The sequence below is a fragment of the Truncatella angustata genome (genome assembly GCF_020726525.1).
Source record: "Truncatella angustata strain MPI-SDFR-AT-0073 chromosome Unknown BKA67scaffold_1, whole genome shotgun sequence".
NCBI classification, from domain to species: Eukaryota; Fungi; Ascomycota; class Sordariomycetes; order Amphisphaeriales; family Sporocadaceae; genus Truncatella; species Truncatella angustata.
This window is the reverse complement of record NW_025763381.1, coordinates 2,228,679-2,244,057: the sequence shown is the minus strand read 5'-3', so window position 1 is coordinate 2,244,057 and position 15,379 is coordinate 2,228,679. Positions and strand designations below refer to the sequence as shown.

Genomic DNA, 15,379 nt, shown 5'->3' with positions numbered 1-15,379 from the left:
GGAATAGTGATTCCTTATTTTCAGGCCTGACGAGCTTCGATTGTGTTTTCCCCCGCGTAATCCCTCAACCGTGCTAATCAAAATGTTGAGGTCAACTAAATCGATCAACAAACCTCTTGACATGCTGCGGAGAAAGACGGATCGGTCTGCAAACATCTAATTGGCCTCTATTTCTTTCTCCATAATTCCATCTTTGGTGCCACCTACTGCCGCAAGCCCCGGCTTCTCCTCCGTGTCCGTCGGCGCTTTGGAAATGTTTCCCTGTGTTCCTAGCTTGATGAACGGAGCAACCAACACACATGCTGCCGAGAGGGCTACACAAGCCTGGAATGTCCGAGTGTACTTCAGCAAAGGATCAGCCATTCCCGCGGGTGTAAGCTCGACGGAACTAAACACAGCTGTCGTGATGCCCATAACAGCTGTACTCGATAACCTGATGACCACATTGAAAATGCCGCCCGCCATGCTCTGTTGGTGAATTGGCATTGAGGACATTACATACATCTGTTACTGCTTAGTGACTGTGTCTCACCAGGTGCCATGATATTAAGGTTCGATAACTTACGTTTGCCACATTAAAATTAAAGTCTGCTCCGGCGACATTGAGTATAAGAGCTGGAAAGATAAAGGCCCAGTAGCTGCTATCCGGCCCCATGAAGGAGAGCAACAAGGCCGCAGCCAAGAAGCACAGGGAGCCACCTATCACGATAAGTGTATTGTTGACCTTGTGGAGGATATGACCAGCGACAACGTTCCATGTGAGCCCTGCAACAGCCATGGGAAGAAGATGTACGGCGACTGTTATAGTGGATAGTTGTTGGACGCTCTGCATATAATATGCGATCCAGAAACCAGAGGCGGTGAAACTCATCATTCCTAACAGAGTATTCGCGATGACCAAGCTGAAATTACGGTCTTTCCAAATGTACGGTGGCATCAACGGATTTGGGTAAATCCGTTCCCAAAGAACAAACAAAATAAGCAGAACGATTCCGATGACGAGAAGTGCAATAACAGTAGCGCTCGACCACCCATCGTCTGGTCCTAGAGTGAGACCAGCAGTAAACATACCTGTACCGAATATAGTCAAGATCGTGCCAACATAGTCAAAGTGCTTGAGCGCCTTGACCCTTTCCCTTAATGGTGCACGATCAAAGTTCTCCACGTTCGGAACAGCCCAGATGGCATGGGCGGTGAAGACAGCCCACAGGATGCAGAGAAATATATACGCCGCTCGCCAGCTCGAGACCGAAGATGCAATACCGCAGACGATCAACCCAAATACGAACCCCAAAGGATTTCCCGCGCTGAATGCAGAGAAGGCGATGTTCTTTCTCTTCGAGGGCGTCTTGTACGCAGCGCCCAGGATTCCGATGGCCGGCGGGACAATCATCGCCGAAGGAATACCTAGAACACCACACATGATGACCATCCAGAAGGGATTTTGCGCAAAGGCCAAGAGCAGCACGAACGCACTAAACGACCCCATGCCGACAACGAACATGACCTTTCGACCTAACAAATCCGCAAGCTGTCCCAGCGCGAGCTGGAACGCGCCGGCGACAAGGGAGGTCGAGGCTGTTATCCACGAGATCTCGCCCTGAGTCATACCGAGGTCGCGGCCGATATTAGCGGTCACAATCATGCCAACACCGGTCAGGAAAGAGGTAGTCGCCGTTGCGACGGTGGCCTGAAAGACGAACGACACCTGGCCATATCGTCGGGTTAGCTCACGATTCGTATATGATGCACCCCCTACGGAAGTATTTAACATATATATATATGTATATATTTACCTCTTGAAATGTGTTCTTGAAGCATTCTGGCCGATCACCAAAGTTCGTCTTGATGCGCTCCAGTGCAGTACCGCCTTGCTCGACATCTTCCTGGTTGCGGTCAGTCCCGTCGCTGCTGCCCACCTCCGTTGCCGGCCCCGTTGAACCAGTGGGCTTGGCTTCCGTGGTCGCGGCTTCCACCTCCGTCTCTACTGCACCGGGCAGCTGCACCGGTGCGCTCGCCATGACGTGCCGACTCGCCTCGATGGAAGAAGAGTCTAAATGGAGGAGCCTCGCAACCTGGGAAGAAGAAATGAGAGATGAGAGATGAGAGATGAGAGATGAGAGATGAAAGATGAAAGATGAAAGATGAAAGATGAAAGATGAAAGATGAAAGATGAAAGATGAAAGATGAAAGCTGAAAGATGAAAGATGCAAGATGCACAATAAGGAACGGCGTCATAAGGCAAGATTCCTTTTTTGGGGGGGTTCAGGGGTCAGCTCTAAGTTCGATGCCTGCATATTGCGCAAACTTCTGCGTGCGGCTAGAGCAGTTGGAAGCTGTCGGGACGGCACAGGCGGGGCCAAAGCACTACTATAATTCGTGTGGGTGAATTTGAGTTGTACATATTCATTCGGCTGTCACACAATCTGACTACGATTACTTTGTAAAACACCTAGGTCAACATATGACTCGATGCAATAACGTTATCAAAGTATATCCGAGTGGGTGAGGGGAATCAACACTGGTGGATCCGTACAACGAGGTACAGAGTCCGAAAGCAAGGCCGAGAGGTTTCCCTGGCGCGCTCAAGCTCTAAAGAACTAAACCTTTACATATCGATCTAGGACTGGTATATTATGTGTAAGGTCTGCTCAACTCCTTATCATGTATGCCAGAAGAAGGGGGTCCGGCAATCGATTGATTATGTACGCGGGCTTCTCAGGAAACCCACGACACCGCTGCAGTATCCCACCAGGTTGTCTAGTCTGTTACACTCCTCAGCTTGATGCTTCTTCCAGTCCTGCAAAGCTGCCATCAGGGTATCGCTCTCCATAATCATATCAAAATGCAATCGCAAGAATACAGTCATCCATGCTTGCGTCAGCTCGTAGTCCCGACGAGACTTCAAGCGGCTGGTCAGGGCCCGGATGAAATGAAGTAGCTCATTCGAATCATCCACTTCGTGTGCAGACAGCGACCGAAGCTCGAGATCAGCGCTTGATGGAGAAAGTGATTTGAGGTGCTCAATGAACTCGTCGTCTAAGGTTTGGGTTAGCAGCGTACTGAAGAGGTAAATATGTAATACGCTTACAGTTTCCGGTTTCGGCACCAGCCCGTAGCTTGCTGGTGAAAGCCTCTTCACTTCGAGAAGAGTGGTCGAATCTAGTAATCCTCGAGAGGCTCTGGTGCCCATTGCCAGCTGCTGTGGCGTCATCTGCCTTTGGCATAATTGAATTCGTGGTCGAGGGCAAGAAGAAAGGTGCCTTCTCGGGTAGCTTTGGAGCTTCCTTGGGTTTATTCCTCTGCTTGATGAGATCGAGGTGCAGTAGAGTCTGCCATCGGCTACGTGGCACAAGACTGAGTGTCATCATGTCGGAGCTCAGCTGGTCGATTGAAGGAGCAGCCACAGTATCTTCGTCCGCAGGGACCTCCTCCTCGAACGCAGCTTCAATCAATCCTTGGCCGCCTTCCCCAGAAGTGGTTGGTCCTGCAACTTGGCCTACCTCCTTTTCAGAAATCTGTCTGGTAGGCACATGCGTAAACAATGTCTTGTTGGTCCAGATATTGACCCCCAGCTGGCCTTCAGCCGCTGCAGCGAGATATTCACCAGTCGTCGAGAACGCTAGCGCAGTGCAAGGCTGTTCCAACCGAATGGCATCGATCAAGTGACTCGTAGGCAAGTCCCACACTCGAATGACAGCATCTTGAGAGGCAGCCACAATCCAGCGCCCATCATTTGAGAAAGTGAAGTCGTTAATCTTCCCTTGGCAACCCCAGAACTCTCGAATCGTCTGCTTCGTTTCGGTATCCACAACCCTGATCGAACCATCGTCGCATGAAAAAGCAATGAGGTCATTTGCGGCGTGGTATCGACAACCCGTGATTGCTGTCATGGGAGCCCAGCTGATTTCATGCACGAGTCTACCAGTCAGAAACTCCCAGAACTTGATCTTACCGTCCAACGAGCAGCTGATAATATACTTGTTCATAGAGTCAACAATGACACCTGTTACGGTTTTCGTGTGTTTTCCGACCCCGACACCGAATCCAGTTGTCGATCGCGCTTCTAGTTGCAAGATGCTATCAGCTTGTCTTAGTTGTTGCAGCTTGGCCTGTCTTGCTTGAGCTGGGGTTACAGTAGAAGGGTATCTCTGGCGGTGTAGCCCGGACTGAAGGTTGTACATGTCGATGCAACCTCCTTCAGATGCTACGACAGCGAAAGTACCGCATGAACTTATCGCCACTGTAGAAACATTCGTCCTGTCGCTCGTGGGGAAAGCCCATCTGCCAGCACGTTTTCGTCCCCAGAACCACGTTCGAGCATAAGAATCATTCTTGTGCGCTGTCACAACACTTTCCCAACCAGTCGCACCACTCAACTCTGCGTCAGATGGCTTATTCTTGCGGTCTTGTGACTTTTGCCACATGGCCTGTTTTCCGGGCATAGCTCCCATACCACCATCTCGGTTGAGGGAACAGGCTATGCAGGTAATTTCCGGAGCCTTGAGGTCGTCAAGTGATGTCGTTGGGCCGTTCTTCAGGACATTGTTATCAAGAACACCAAACTTCTTAGCTTTCTTGCGAATATTGCCCTGGCTAAGCTCGGTGCTTTGCCCATCCCTGCGAAGACTCCAGCCCCATAGACTGCGATCTTGGCCTGAGCTGAGCAGCCACTTATTTCCAGCATCTGCGCCATCGAAGTCGGACGGCAAGAACTGTAAAGAGGTGACGGGCCCAGCATGTCCGCTCCTTGAGTGAAGAACGCGCGGTATTGGCGAGAACGGTGATTCGTCGAAAATCCATGTTTTCAGTGAATTATCTCGTCCGCTGGTAACAATAACAGGTTGACCGGCAAGAAATTCAATTTTGCTAACTCCTCCGCGAACAGAAGGGCCGTCTCCAGACGGGGGGTTGTGCGCACTCCGGAGAACGCCCATGACCCTTCCACCTTTGTTTAGATCCCAGAAGGTAATGTCTCCACTCGAAGATGTTGCAGTAGCCATGACACCGTCCTTGCGACCATCATGTCCAGCACCTTGCCCATCCGTGCGGAAGGATATGGCAGTCACGGGCGCGTCCTCGGTCCCCGCGTTGACTTGTAAAACGGTCTTGTCCGTCAAGACATTGTGAATAATCAGCGATCCATTCGAGTATGCTATGGCCATGAGCGAAAGTGCCGGCGAAGGTTGAAGACAGGTCACTGCGCCACATTCAGGCGATGGCGGGAGGACGGTGTATATAAGTTTTCCGGTAGAGACATTCCAGATCTCTACCCAACCATCCCGTCGCGCCGCAAATACCTTGTTGAGGAATGTTGGCATGGTGGACATCCCGCCGGTGAGCTCGTTGTCGCCTTTCGTTGAAGCCATTGTGAACAAGGTCGTGTAGTGTTCCAGATTCTCCGTTTTCCATACTTCAATTCTGGTCAGACAGCAGGCAATGATCCAAGAGCCAGATACCAGAATTTGTTTTACCGGCTCATGTAAATCAAGCGGTATTTCTAACTCAGCAGCCTTCTTTCCCCGTTGAAAGATCCAAATGCCCTGAGTTTCTCCATTTTGCGAATCACCAAAAGCCGCAAAAACCTTTTGTCTCCAAGCGTATGTTGCCGTTATATCGGAAGGGGTCTGTGGTCTCGTTATGAAGACCAGGTTGAGGCCGCGCCGTAAGTCGTATGTTTGTAAGGACCGACCAACAGAGGTTGTCAGCTGAAATGTGGTCTTTCCCAAAGGCACGGTGGTGAAAGGAACGTTGGTCGGAGAAACAAGCCCTATAGTCTGCCATGAAGATCAGTATTGGCTGGAGTGCTTGAGTGCCATCTAAATATACGTACCCGATAAGGCGCAAAAATTCTCGACTGATGGCCCTGTGCGTTTGATTGTGATGAAACAGTAAGCCTCTGGCGCTTGGCCCCTCGGCCATCTTGCTCAGAATGAGGCATAGTCGATGCGCACTCGTTACGAAGTTGTGACTATTACAACACGGCTGGTACTATTCGCGACTATGTCGGAAAAAAAGTTCCCCAAACTTTTCCAACGACAATCCTTATCTTATCGCGGTCGGCGTGCCAGGAGCCCCGCGCCGACGGCCAACCCGCCCCTCATTAGTTAAGGTGCCATGTCCATTACTCAGACGAACACTTTTGTGTCTGCCACTTAGATGTGAATTTCGCCCACTATGACACTGTCAAACTAAGATTGTGCAAAATGACGCCCACACATATCCTGCAGATGACATTGCTTAGGCAAAAGCTCCTAGATCTCGGTGATGTGTCCCAGGTCACGCGACACATTGAATGTACTTGCAGCAAGGCCTGCAGTATGCACATAGCCCGATGTCGCTTAGAGGATTCGCTGGCCGTCAATTCTCTGATGGCTTAAGTAGTACCATTAGGGCAGACCGCCCGTTGCTGACGGCCTAGATTGCAGCTTCCTATTCGCTGAAGCTATGAACCATTCTGGATCCAGAATGTTGTGGCTTCCAGTAGCCTGGCATTTGGGACGTCATAGCATGCTTTTCAACGCCCATCCTTGGGCCTCGACGCTGTTTGGCAGCGCGCATGGAAAATTTACATGTGGTGCTTCATCGGTGTTGCAACTTGCCGTCTCTCTCGTGTATACCTTGCTAAGCCCTTGTTACATGCCGATGCTCTGGAGATGATTCAACAACGGAATTGAGTTGCTTTGTCGAGTCAAGTCCATCGTTACCTCACCTCACTGGCCGCTGGGCAGCATTACGCCACCGTCCAGCTATCTTCCTCAAAGTGCAATTGCACACTTTCATGGCGTCGTCCCTACATACCCAGAACTCCCCGAGGATGCCAAGAACCATGATGGACAACTCTCAAAACTGCTGTACCTGTGCTGTTCTTGAGTCTTGAAAGCGGCCTGTCTTAATCAAACACACTGGGAATATAGGCATCCTACTAGTCTACTTCTAAGCCTGAGGGGACTTCATATTCTGCCGGGGAATTCCGTGTCATCCATATATATCCCTAGATTCGCCCTGCGACAAGTGCCTTGAAAATAAGGACGGTGCCCAACGAAATAACATTTTACCTTTTGCAGGTACGGCTCCCTGCATAACCTGTGGAAAAGAGACTGCATAGGACATCCGTTGGTCCTGCCAAAAGTCGGTCACCAATCTAATCTTTGCGATTGAAGCTTAATTGCCCCTTGTGGTCTGGACCGAATACTACCACCGTACTGAATCGACTGGTGCAGATATCATCGAATGAGTCCATCTGGTACTGCCAAAACTTGCTCCACCTGTACCCATTTCCTTACAAACTAGTTCAACGTCACTCACTACCCGCATTTTCTGTGGGTGCGTTACCCAATGGAAACCAACTCAAGTCGTCAGGGAGGCGGTAGACTGCCATCTCGTTCTGTGTCACATTCCCACAAACTGTCCTGGGGCAGTATCTCGAGCGTTGCCAGCCGGAAAAGTCGTCACGCCGAGCCTGTAGGAAACTTCGACGTGCCCGTGGAAACAAGCCTATCCATGCCTCCCCCGCCAAAGCCCTCCAGCTTGAAAAGCCCTCGTTCTTCCTTCCCGCAGAGCCGTCGTGCGTCTAGCAATTCGGAAAGCACGTGGAGTGAGGAGTATCCTTTCCAATCAAACCATCCAACTTCTACCGAGGGCTTCTTTCCCTGTGATATAGATGACATCGCGGTGGATGACCACGACACTCCGAAGCTAGGACCCGCGACTGGAATCATAAGGGAGAGTAGTGGTGTGGACCGGCTTCCTGAGCCTGCTTTGACGTCAAAAGCCTCGTTCTCCGATGAGGGAGTATCCAAACGTCTCTCGGTTTCATCAAGCTATTCCTTAGCATCCGCGCGAGGTATTCCGAGTGCAGGTTCATCTGACGGTGGTAACTCGCGTTCGGTCTCAGGCATCATCATGGCATCCAATAAAGGAATCGGACCATCGCCTGGCCACTCTGAGGCTAGTCTGTCGAATGTAACAGTTACGACTTCGTCCGGCTCTCAGATCGTAACCCCAACCGGAGGTTCTCACCAATTGGCCCCAAGGGAAATGAACCCTCCGAATCCTCTGGACAATGTCAAGAGAAACCCCCCAAAACCCGATTCGAGTCCACGGCCTCAAGCCCCCACCAGGTCTCGTAGTAGGGCTAAGAGACGGTTCAGCGGGAGCACCGCGACTAGTAGTCACAGTCCTAGCAGCGAACGAGGCCTTCACTCTGAGAGCAGAAAGGAGAAGGCTGAAGCAAAGCCGGCACCGCTGGGCATTATCGGAGTGTGTGCTTTGGAAAGCAAGGCCAGAAGCAAGCCAAGCCGCAACATCCTTAACCGCATCAAAGGAAATGATGAATTTGAAGTTGTCATGTTCGGTGACAAGACAATCCAAGATGAAGGTCAGTATGAGGCGTATTCTTTGTATACTGTGCAAAACACTATCATGCTAACTATTTCCGCAGACGTTGAGAATTGGCCGATCTGCGACTACTTGATATCCTTTTATTCTGATGGATTCCCTCTTGATAAGGCCATCGCCTATGTTAAGGCCAGGAAGCCGTTTTGCGTCAACGATGTCCCTATGCAGAAAATACTGTGGGACCGGCGACTCTGCCTCCATATTTTAGATATGATTGGCGTCCCTACGCCCAAGAGAGTCGAGGTCAACCGCGATGGTGGCCCTTCCTTGGTCACCCCGGATGTTGCCAAGCACATCAGAGATATCACAGGACTAACTCTCGAAACTTACGGCCCTGGCAAAGTACCGCCTCCCAAGAAGGTTGAGATGCTTGATGATGGAGACACAATTAGCGTTGACGGCACACTTCTACGGAAACCTTTTGTCGAGAAGCCTACCAGTGGCGAGGACCACAACGTGATTATATACTTTCCAAGATCCATGGGTGGAGGCGCACGCAAACTCTTCCGCAAAATTGGTAACAAGAGCTCTGAATTTGTACCCGATTTGATATCGCCTCGCGCCATCACAGAGCCGGACAGCAGTTATGTTTTCGAGCAGTTTATGAGGGTGGAAAATGCCGAAGATGTTAAGGCTTACACTGTTGGTCCTAACTACTGCCATGCCGAAACGAGGAAATCTCCAGTAGTAGATGGTATTGTCAAGCGCAATACCCATGGTAAGGAGGTTCGCTATGTCACTCCGCTAAATGACGAGGAAAAGGAGATGGCACGCAAGATATCAACCACCTTTGGGCAGCGAGTATGCGGCTTCGATTTGCTCAGAGCCGACGGTAAAAGCTACGTCATCGATGTAAATGGTTGGAGTTTCGTCAAGGACAACGATGACTACTACGGCCAATGTGCCAGAGTCCTGCGAGAGATTTTTATCAAGGAGAAACTCCGCCGTGGTGGGCCAACACCTCCGTTGCCATCTCCCACAACTCTGGATCACCGGGATCCGCTCTATAAAGCCGCCATGATAGCGAAGGATAGGGAAACGCGAAGTGAGGCAGCTGATGTAAGTCACGTCAAATCACCACCACAATCCACCGCTCCAACTTCTGCACCAAGATCGATACAGGAGCCGAAGACTGCCGACGAGTTACTTGGGACTTCCTCAACATCCACGCCTGATTTGGCGTCGTCGGTACCTGCGTCCAAGTCGCACAGCGGCATAACGTCTCCAATACCAGCTACTCAAGCGGACTCTGTGGCGCCTAGCCTGCCGGTAATTGTGCCGTCCACACTCCCAGGGACACCGTCAATGGCACCGAGCGACAGTCTTGCGGAAGACTTGGAGCAACCGACTCCGCCACCTCCACCACCTAAGCATCAATGGAAGCTCAAAGGCATTGTTTCCGTCATCCGCCACGCCGACCGTACGCCTAAGCAAAAGTTCAAGTTTACCTTCCATACTCAGCCATTCATTGATCTCTTAAAAGGCCATCAAGAAGAAGTATTACTCATTGGCTCGGCCGCTTTGTCTAGTGTGATTGATGCGGTCGACTTGGCATTGCGGCAAGGTGAAGAGGACATGACGAAGCTGAAAACCTTGCGCAGTGTTCTGTTGAAAAAGGGTGACTGGGCGGGTACAAAGGTACAAATCAAACCAATGTTCCGCAAGAAGAAAACGGAAGAGATCATGGCCAGCACAGAGCCAACCACTCTCACAGAAGGGCAAGCCTCGACCACACCCAGAGAACCATCTATTCCAACATCTATTGATGAGCAAGATGATCAAGACGCCCAGAACGGAGACAACCCAATCCAAACTCCTGACGGCCAACGCCGTCCACCAAAGCGCAGTGACTCTATGTCTGGTGTAACAATGTCAAAGTTTACTGCTGCCGAAAACAGCCTTGTGCTTGATAAGTTACAGCTCATCGTGAAGTGGGGAGGTGAACCAACGCACTCGGCTCGGTACCAGGCACAAGAGCTTGCGCAAAATATGCGGAATGATTACATGCTCCTCAACCGAGACGTTTTGGACGAAGTTCATGTGTTCAGCAGCTCTGAGCGTCGAGTGACCACCAGTGCTCAAATCTGGGCCGCCACATTCTTGGACAAGAAAGAGCTTCCAGAAGAGTTTATCACGGTTCGGAAGGACCTTCTGGACGATTCGAATGCAGCAAAGGACGAAATGGACAAGGTCAAGAAGAAGCTTAAGGGGCTACTGCGTAAGGGCAATGAGCGTCCCTCGCAATTTGCTTGGCCCGAAAATTTCGCGGAACCATCCGAAGTGCAGGCAAGGGTTGTGCAGCTCATGAAATTTCATCGCAAGGTGATGCAGTACAACTTCAATAAGCTGGGGACAAACAGCGGGGCGGTCAACTCTTTGAATGCTATCAACAATCCTAGTGTGGACAAGCTTCCTGGAGAGGGCTCTACATCATCTGTGGCCTCATCACTGTCACAAGCCAACGCCGTCAGTCATATTCAACCCAGATGGTGTTGCGGGGAAGATCATGAGCTCTTCCGTGAGCGGTGGGAGAAACTCTTCAGTGAGTTTTGTGACAATGAAAAGGTAGATCCTAGCAAGATCTCGGAATTATATGACACCATGAAGTTTGACGCACTTCACAACCGAAATTTCCTCGAATGGGTCTTCACGCCACCTAAGCATATGCTTGAAGAAGAGTTCGGCATTGTGATTGGGCAAAATGGAAAATCTAAGGAGTCGGAGGACAGCAGAGACATCAAAATTTCCGATGACAAGTCTGAAAAGAACCAAGTGGTGGGTTCGCCCTCAAGTGACAAGACAGACAAGGCGGAACGGCCTGATCGCGCAGAAAAATCCGAGATCCAAAAGACTGCGAAGAGGATATTCAGAAGACGATCATGGATGAATGTGCGCCAACAAGGTGAAGCTGCCCCACCGGAACAATATTTCAAGTTGCAACAAGGTAGCGAACCTACGAAGGCCAAGACGGACGCGCGCTTCGAACCTTTGAGGGAGCTTTACAAGTTGGCCAAAATTCTGTTCGACTTCATCTGTCCTCAGGAATACGGAATATCCGATGCGGAAAAGGTTGGGTTTCACGTGTGACAGGAATGAACGCCATGCTAACATTATCTATAGCTCGAGATTGGTTTACTGACCACATTGCCCCTATTGAAAGAAATCGTACAGGATCTCGAGGAGATGCAAGCATCAGAGGATGCCAAGTCTTTTTTCTACTTCACGAAGGAGTCTCACATTTATACTCTTCTCAACTGTATCATGGAGGGCGGCATAAAAACCAAGGTCAATCGTGCCAGTATTCCGGAGCTTGACTACCTCTCTCAAATCTGTTTTGAGCTTTACGAATCGGAAACCAAACCTCCTGCTACCTCACCCGACGATCCCTCCACCTTTGCTTATAGCATACGTATCACCATAAGTCCGGGCTGTCATATCTACGATCCACTCGACATTCAGCTTGATAGTAAGCACTGTATTGGATGTGCGCCACGTAGGAGCCTAACCGACCACAATGACTGGAAATCGGTAATCGAGACTCTCAGGACCAAATTCAATCAGTAGGTTTATGACTTTTTTTTTTCTTGTGTGTTGACCTGAGATGCTGCTGAATCCATCAGCACTGAAAATCCTCGACGGCCCTTCAGTGAAGTCGTGTGACTCTTTGCTAACTGATCGGCTACTAGGGTCAAACTTCCGAAAACCTTCCTCGCAGTCAATCTATCGGACGCCTTTACGTTTCAGGAAAAGGAGCGCCGTGATTCTGAAGCTGATGTTTTGGAAATGAAGAATGTCGAGCACACCGCTCCGTCATCAATAAAAGCACCTATCAGCTTGCCCTAGCGACTGATCTTCTCGAGTTTGCTTGTTCTTTTTGTATTTGGTTTTAGTTTTGAGGCTAGACAGTTCTCGCTAGACGACGAGTCACTGCCATAGCGCAATAGATAGGCACCATATAGACCAGAATTGCAAAAAGACATGAAAAATGGCATGATATGGGACACTATCTCTATGATCATGATGCTCGTATTCCTTTTCACCGCAATGTAACATTAGACGATAACGTCCCGTCCCGTCCCTTGCAGGACTCTTCGACTTTGTAGGTACTGACTAACTGGATGCGCAAGCACGGAGTATAGGCAAGCGAGATTGCTCGTACGGTCGATATATAAGTGGATCAAGTGGGCTTGGTCTAAGCGCATGTCTATCCCCTTCACCGGCTGGACGTAGGACCAAAAATTTCAAGGAGATATGAATATGAGCTGTCAACAGTACCTGAGCACCAAAGTTCCCGGCAGGCCCATCCAGTTCCTGTCACCTGCGGGATCTCAGAGTGCGGCAAGGATCAGCCTTGCAACGCCCCTGCAGATAGAGGATCCAAGCAGCGTTTGGAGCAGACTGGGATAAGACATGGATATTTCGGCTCGTCAATGAGACCTTCAAATCAGCAGCAGCAGCAGTTCCTCGGCTTGTTCTGTGATTCGTCAAAGATGGGACAAATGCGGTTTGCTTGCTTGATTGCTTTTCCCCTTCTTTTCTTCTTCCTTCACTTTTTCTTACTCCACAGATGTGCAGGATCTCGCAGCTAATCATGCAATGCAGCAGCAGATGGGGCGGCTGAGAAAGAATTAGTCCCCTGGAAACAAGAAGCTAGAAGCGAGTAGTGAGTTCTAGCAGGCCCGCCATATCGAGTATCTCCAAGTCTTGACTCCTTGCAGCAAAGCCAGGTCACGGGAATGGTCTTTTTTTAAACCGACAGTGTCACCAGATTCTGCCAAGCTCGAGGGCACGTCGGTCGGAATAGGATCACACCAATCTCGCATACAGTAGCCCATACCTCAACCGCAGAGTCGTATTGAGGATCCTCAAGCTTAGAAGTTTTTGATGTCATTTCCCACGGAGGAAAATATCTCTCGAACCATGATCATCCTATAGTCCAACCCCGAATTGAGTGGCATGAAACGTACCCGGCCCCAAGCCTCCTGCCCTCAATGGCGGAGTTTGGCACAAACCCCACTGCCATGAACAGTCATGAGTGCGCAGCGGCCTGTCATTTATTACCTGCAAACAACTAGCGCTCATTCAAGCCCACATCGGAGCCCAGCCGCCAGGATTACAGCCACTTCAACCCTAGCATTGCCGCCAAAGGGCGGATCATTCGGAGTTGCTGTTTCTCAAGAGTGGACTGGAGTATAATTCAGGGTGTTCCGCTGAGCCGATCAAATAGCCAAGCCCCGCAAACACTGGCTACGAACCACAGGTCAGTATGCGTCTGGTCAACCGATGGTTCGAGGGTGAAATTGCATTACATCATATTTTGCAGACTGTGCGCTCTAGCAAAACAGTTCAACCAGGCCGCGACTGTGACGAAGCCTGCCAAGGATCTCGTCCACCGACACCAAGGCCGCAAACGTTCTGAACCAGGAGGGATGAGGGACTGGCACACGTCCGCGTCAAGCTCCCTTGCCTTGTCCATAACATGGGAAGTGAGGTATGCCAGGGTCAAATGCATGAATAACGCTCAGCCGAGGCCATTCGGTACCGAATGTGCATTCTGCAATGGTCATGAGAGTGAGGAGAGTGCCAATAGGCACCCAAGACCCTACCTAGCATGGTAACGTGTGCTATGAAGCGGCTTGTAATGAAACAATAAAAGCACACTCACGAGACTTTTACGCACTCTGGCCAATGGCCTCTACGAGAATTGACTGCCAGGGCTGCAACCAAGTGAATAAGACCTTCCTGATTGGAGCGGATATCGAGTATCTCTGAACGTCGTCGGTCTTGAGCATGTAGCGCCATGGTTAAGGCCTCTCTGTCATCATATACCCTTAACCGACCATGACTGCAACTTTTGTGGGCAATGCTCGCGCGTAAAGATCACCGTACATAGTGATCTCCATGTTGCGTGGCTTGTGGCAAGCCGGAAGCACAAACAAAGGTTGGCTAAAATGACCATCACCGATTAACGAGTGTATCAGAAGCTATCCTAAGACTTCCCATAATTCAAGATCAGTGTCAAATTGCCGACACTTGGGAACAAACTGCCGCGGGCATGAGGGATTCTAGCGACATTACCGATGCGCCGTCTTCCAATTCACCTGCTTGGCACCACGTGGAAAACTAAGCTTTGGCCAGACATGTGTTAGCGAGACTTCCATTCCTCCCTGCCACGAGTTTTGGTTGCGTGTGGTCCCAGCATTGTTGATTGAAAAAGTGGGCTGCCGGGACCCAGATGTCCATCAGAAACAACGTATACGATTGAAGATCATTGCTATCTGTCTAGCTTACTCGAAAATTGATAAGATGAGATGAAAGATCAGATAACGCAGGCAAAAAAGAAAAAGAAAAATTAATAACCTCAAGAGACTCTTGATTCTTAATTCTAGTTCGTTGCGTGCATGATTAGATGTGCCTAGACTTGGGACGTCTCGGGACGATCCGCCGATTGACGTCCGTGGTCAGAATTACCAGATGAATAGATGGTTTGTTGCAGTCTGATGTACAGTTCATCGCAAGTTCATCTCATGACGGCTTCCGAGGGTACAAGTGCGGCCATGTCTACTTCGTAGGAACCTGAGAGTATCAGGAGTGGAGTAGTCGCTCGCTGTGTGCAATGCGACGCGAATAGTGGTCTGATTTCACCTGGCCCAGATCTTCGATTCCTGTTTGAGCTGAATCCATAGAGGTAACCACACAGCAATTCTCCAGGGATGGAATTCTTCCCCACGGTTCGAACCCATGGCACATCCCTTGCAGCTTCATCTCTGTAATGCGAGCCAGACCTTACCGAGGGGTGCCTAAAGAAAACTGAACCTTGTTTATCGCTGTGTATCCGCGTTGCAGTCCTTAGCTCGCATAGCTGCCGAACGGCTATCGCGGTTTTTATATTCCAGCCAGCCATGCTTGGCGGATCGGCGCGCATAAGTGATACATATCGAAAAAGGGTTCCAAACAGGCGAAATGGCTTTAATGGCAA

The 15,379-nt window shown here is 50.1% G+C and overlaps 3 protein-coding genes across 3 annotated transcripts; 1 reads left to right on the top strand and 2 right to left on the bottom strand.

Moving 5' to 3' along the window:
- Positions 1 to 156: 156 nt before the first annotated feature.
- BKA67DRAFT_589520 (major facilitator superfamily domain-containing protein) lies at positions 157 to 2,021 on the bottom strand (the record flags this gene model as incomplete). Its single annotated transcript, XM_046104473.1, has 3 exons — positions 157 to 504; positions 566 to 1,708; positions 1,797 to 2,021. 3 exons carry the CDS (start codon positions 2,019 to 2,021, stop codon positions 157 to 159), a joined length of 1,716 nt encoding a protein of 571 aa, XP_045963707.1.
- Positions 2,022 to 2,385: 364 nt separating this feature from the next.
- BKA67DRAFT_544925 (Utp21 specific WD40 associated putative domain-containing protein) lies at positions 2,386 to 5,996 on the bottom strand. The gene is made up of 3 exons (XM_046101301.1): positions 5,834 to 5,996; positions 3,092 to 5,777; positions 2,386 to 3,039 (listed from the first exon to the last, which is right to left on the bottom strand). The coding sequence occupies exons 1-3, from the start codon at positions 5,939 to 5,941 to the stop codon at positions 2,702 to 2,704; spliced, it is 3,132 nt and encodes a 1,043-aa protein (XP_045963706.1). The 5' UTR covers positions 5,942 to 5,996; the 3' UTR covers positions 2,386 to 2,701.
- Positions 5,997 to 7,338: 1,342 nt separating this feature from the next.
- Positions 7,339 to 12,060, top strand: BKA67DRAFT_529717 (histidine phosphatase superfamily-domain-containing protein; the record flags this gene model as incomplete). Its single annotated transcript, XM_046099117.1, has 4 exons — positions 7,339 to 8,380; positions 8,444 to 11,469; positions 11,521 to 11,960; positions 12,021 to 12,060. 4 exons carry the CDS (start codon positions 7,339 to 7,341, stop codon positions 12,058 to 12,060), a joined length of 4,548 nt encoding a protein of 1,515 aa, XP_045963705.1.
- Between the last annotated feature and the right edge of the window lie 3,319 nt (positions 12,061 to 15,379).

Bases quoted from the DNA above. Each gene is read 5' to 3' on its own strand.
- BKA67DRAFT_544925 (XM_046101301.1), bottom strand. From the start codon at position 5,941: ATGCCTCATTCTGAGCAAGATGGCCGAGGGGCCAAGCGCCAGAGGCTT. The intron at 5,778-5,833 runs GTACGTATATTT...TCTTCATGGCAG, and splicing joins GAATTTTTGCGCCTTATCGG to ACTATAGGGCTTGTTTCTCC. The intron at 3,040-3,091 runs GTAAGCGTATTA...CCCAAACCTTAG, and splicing joins TGGTGCCGAAACCGGAAACT to ACGACGAGTTCATTGAGCAC.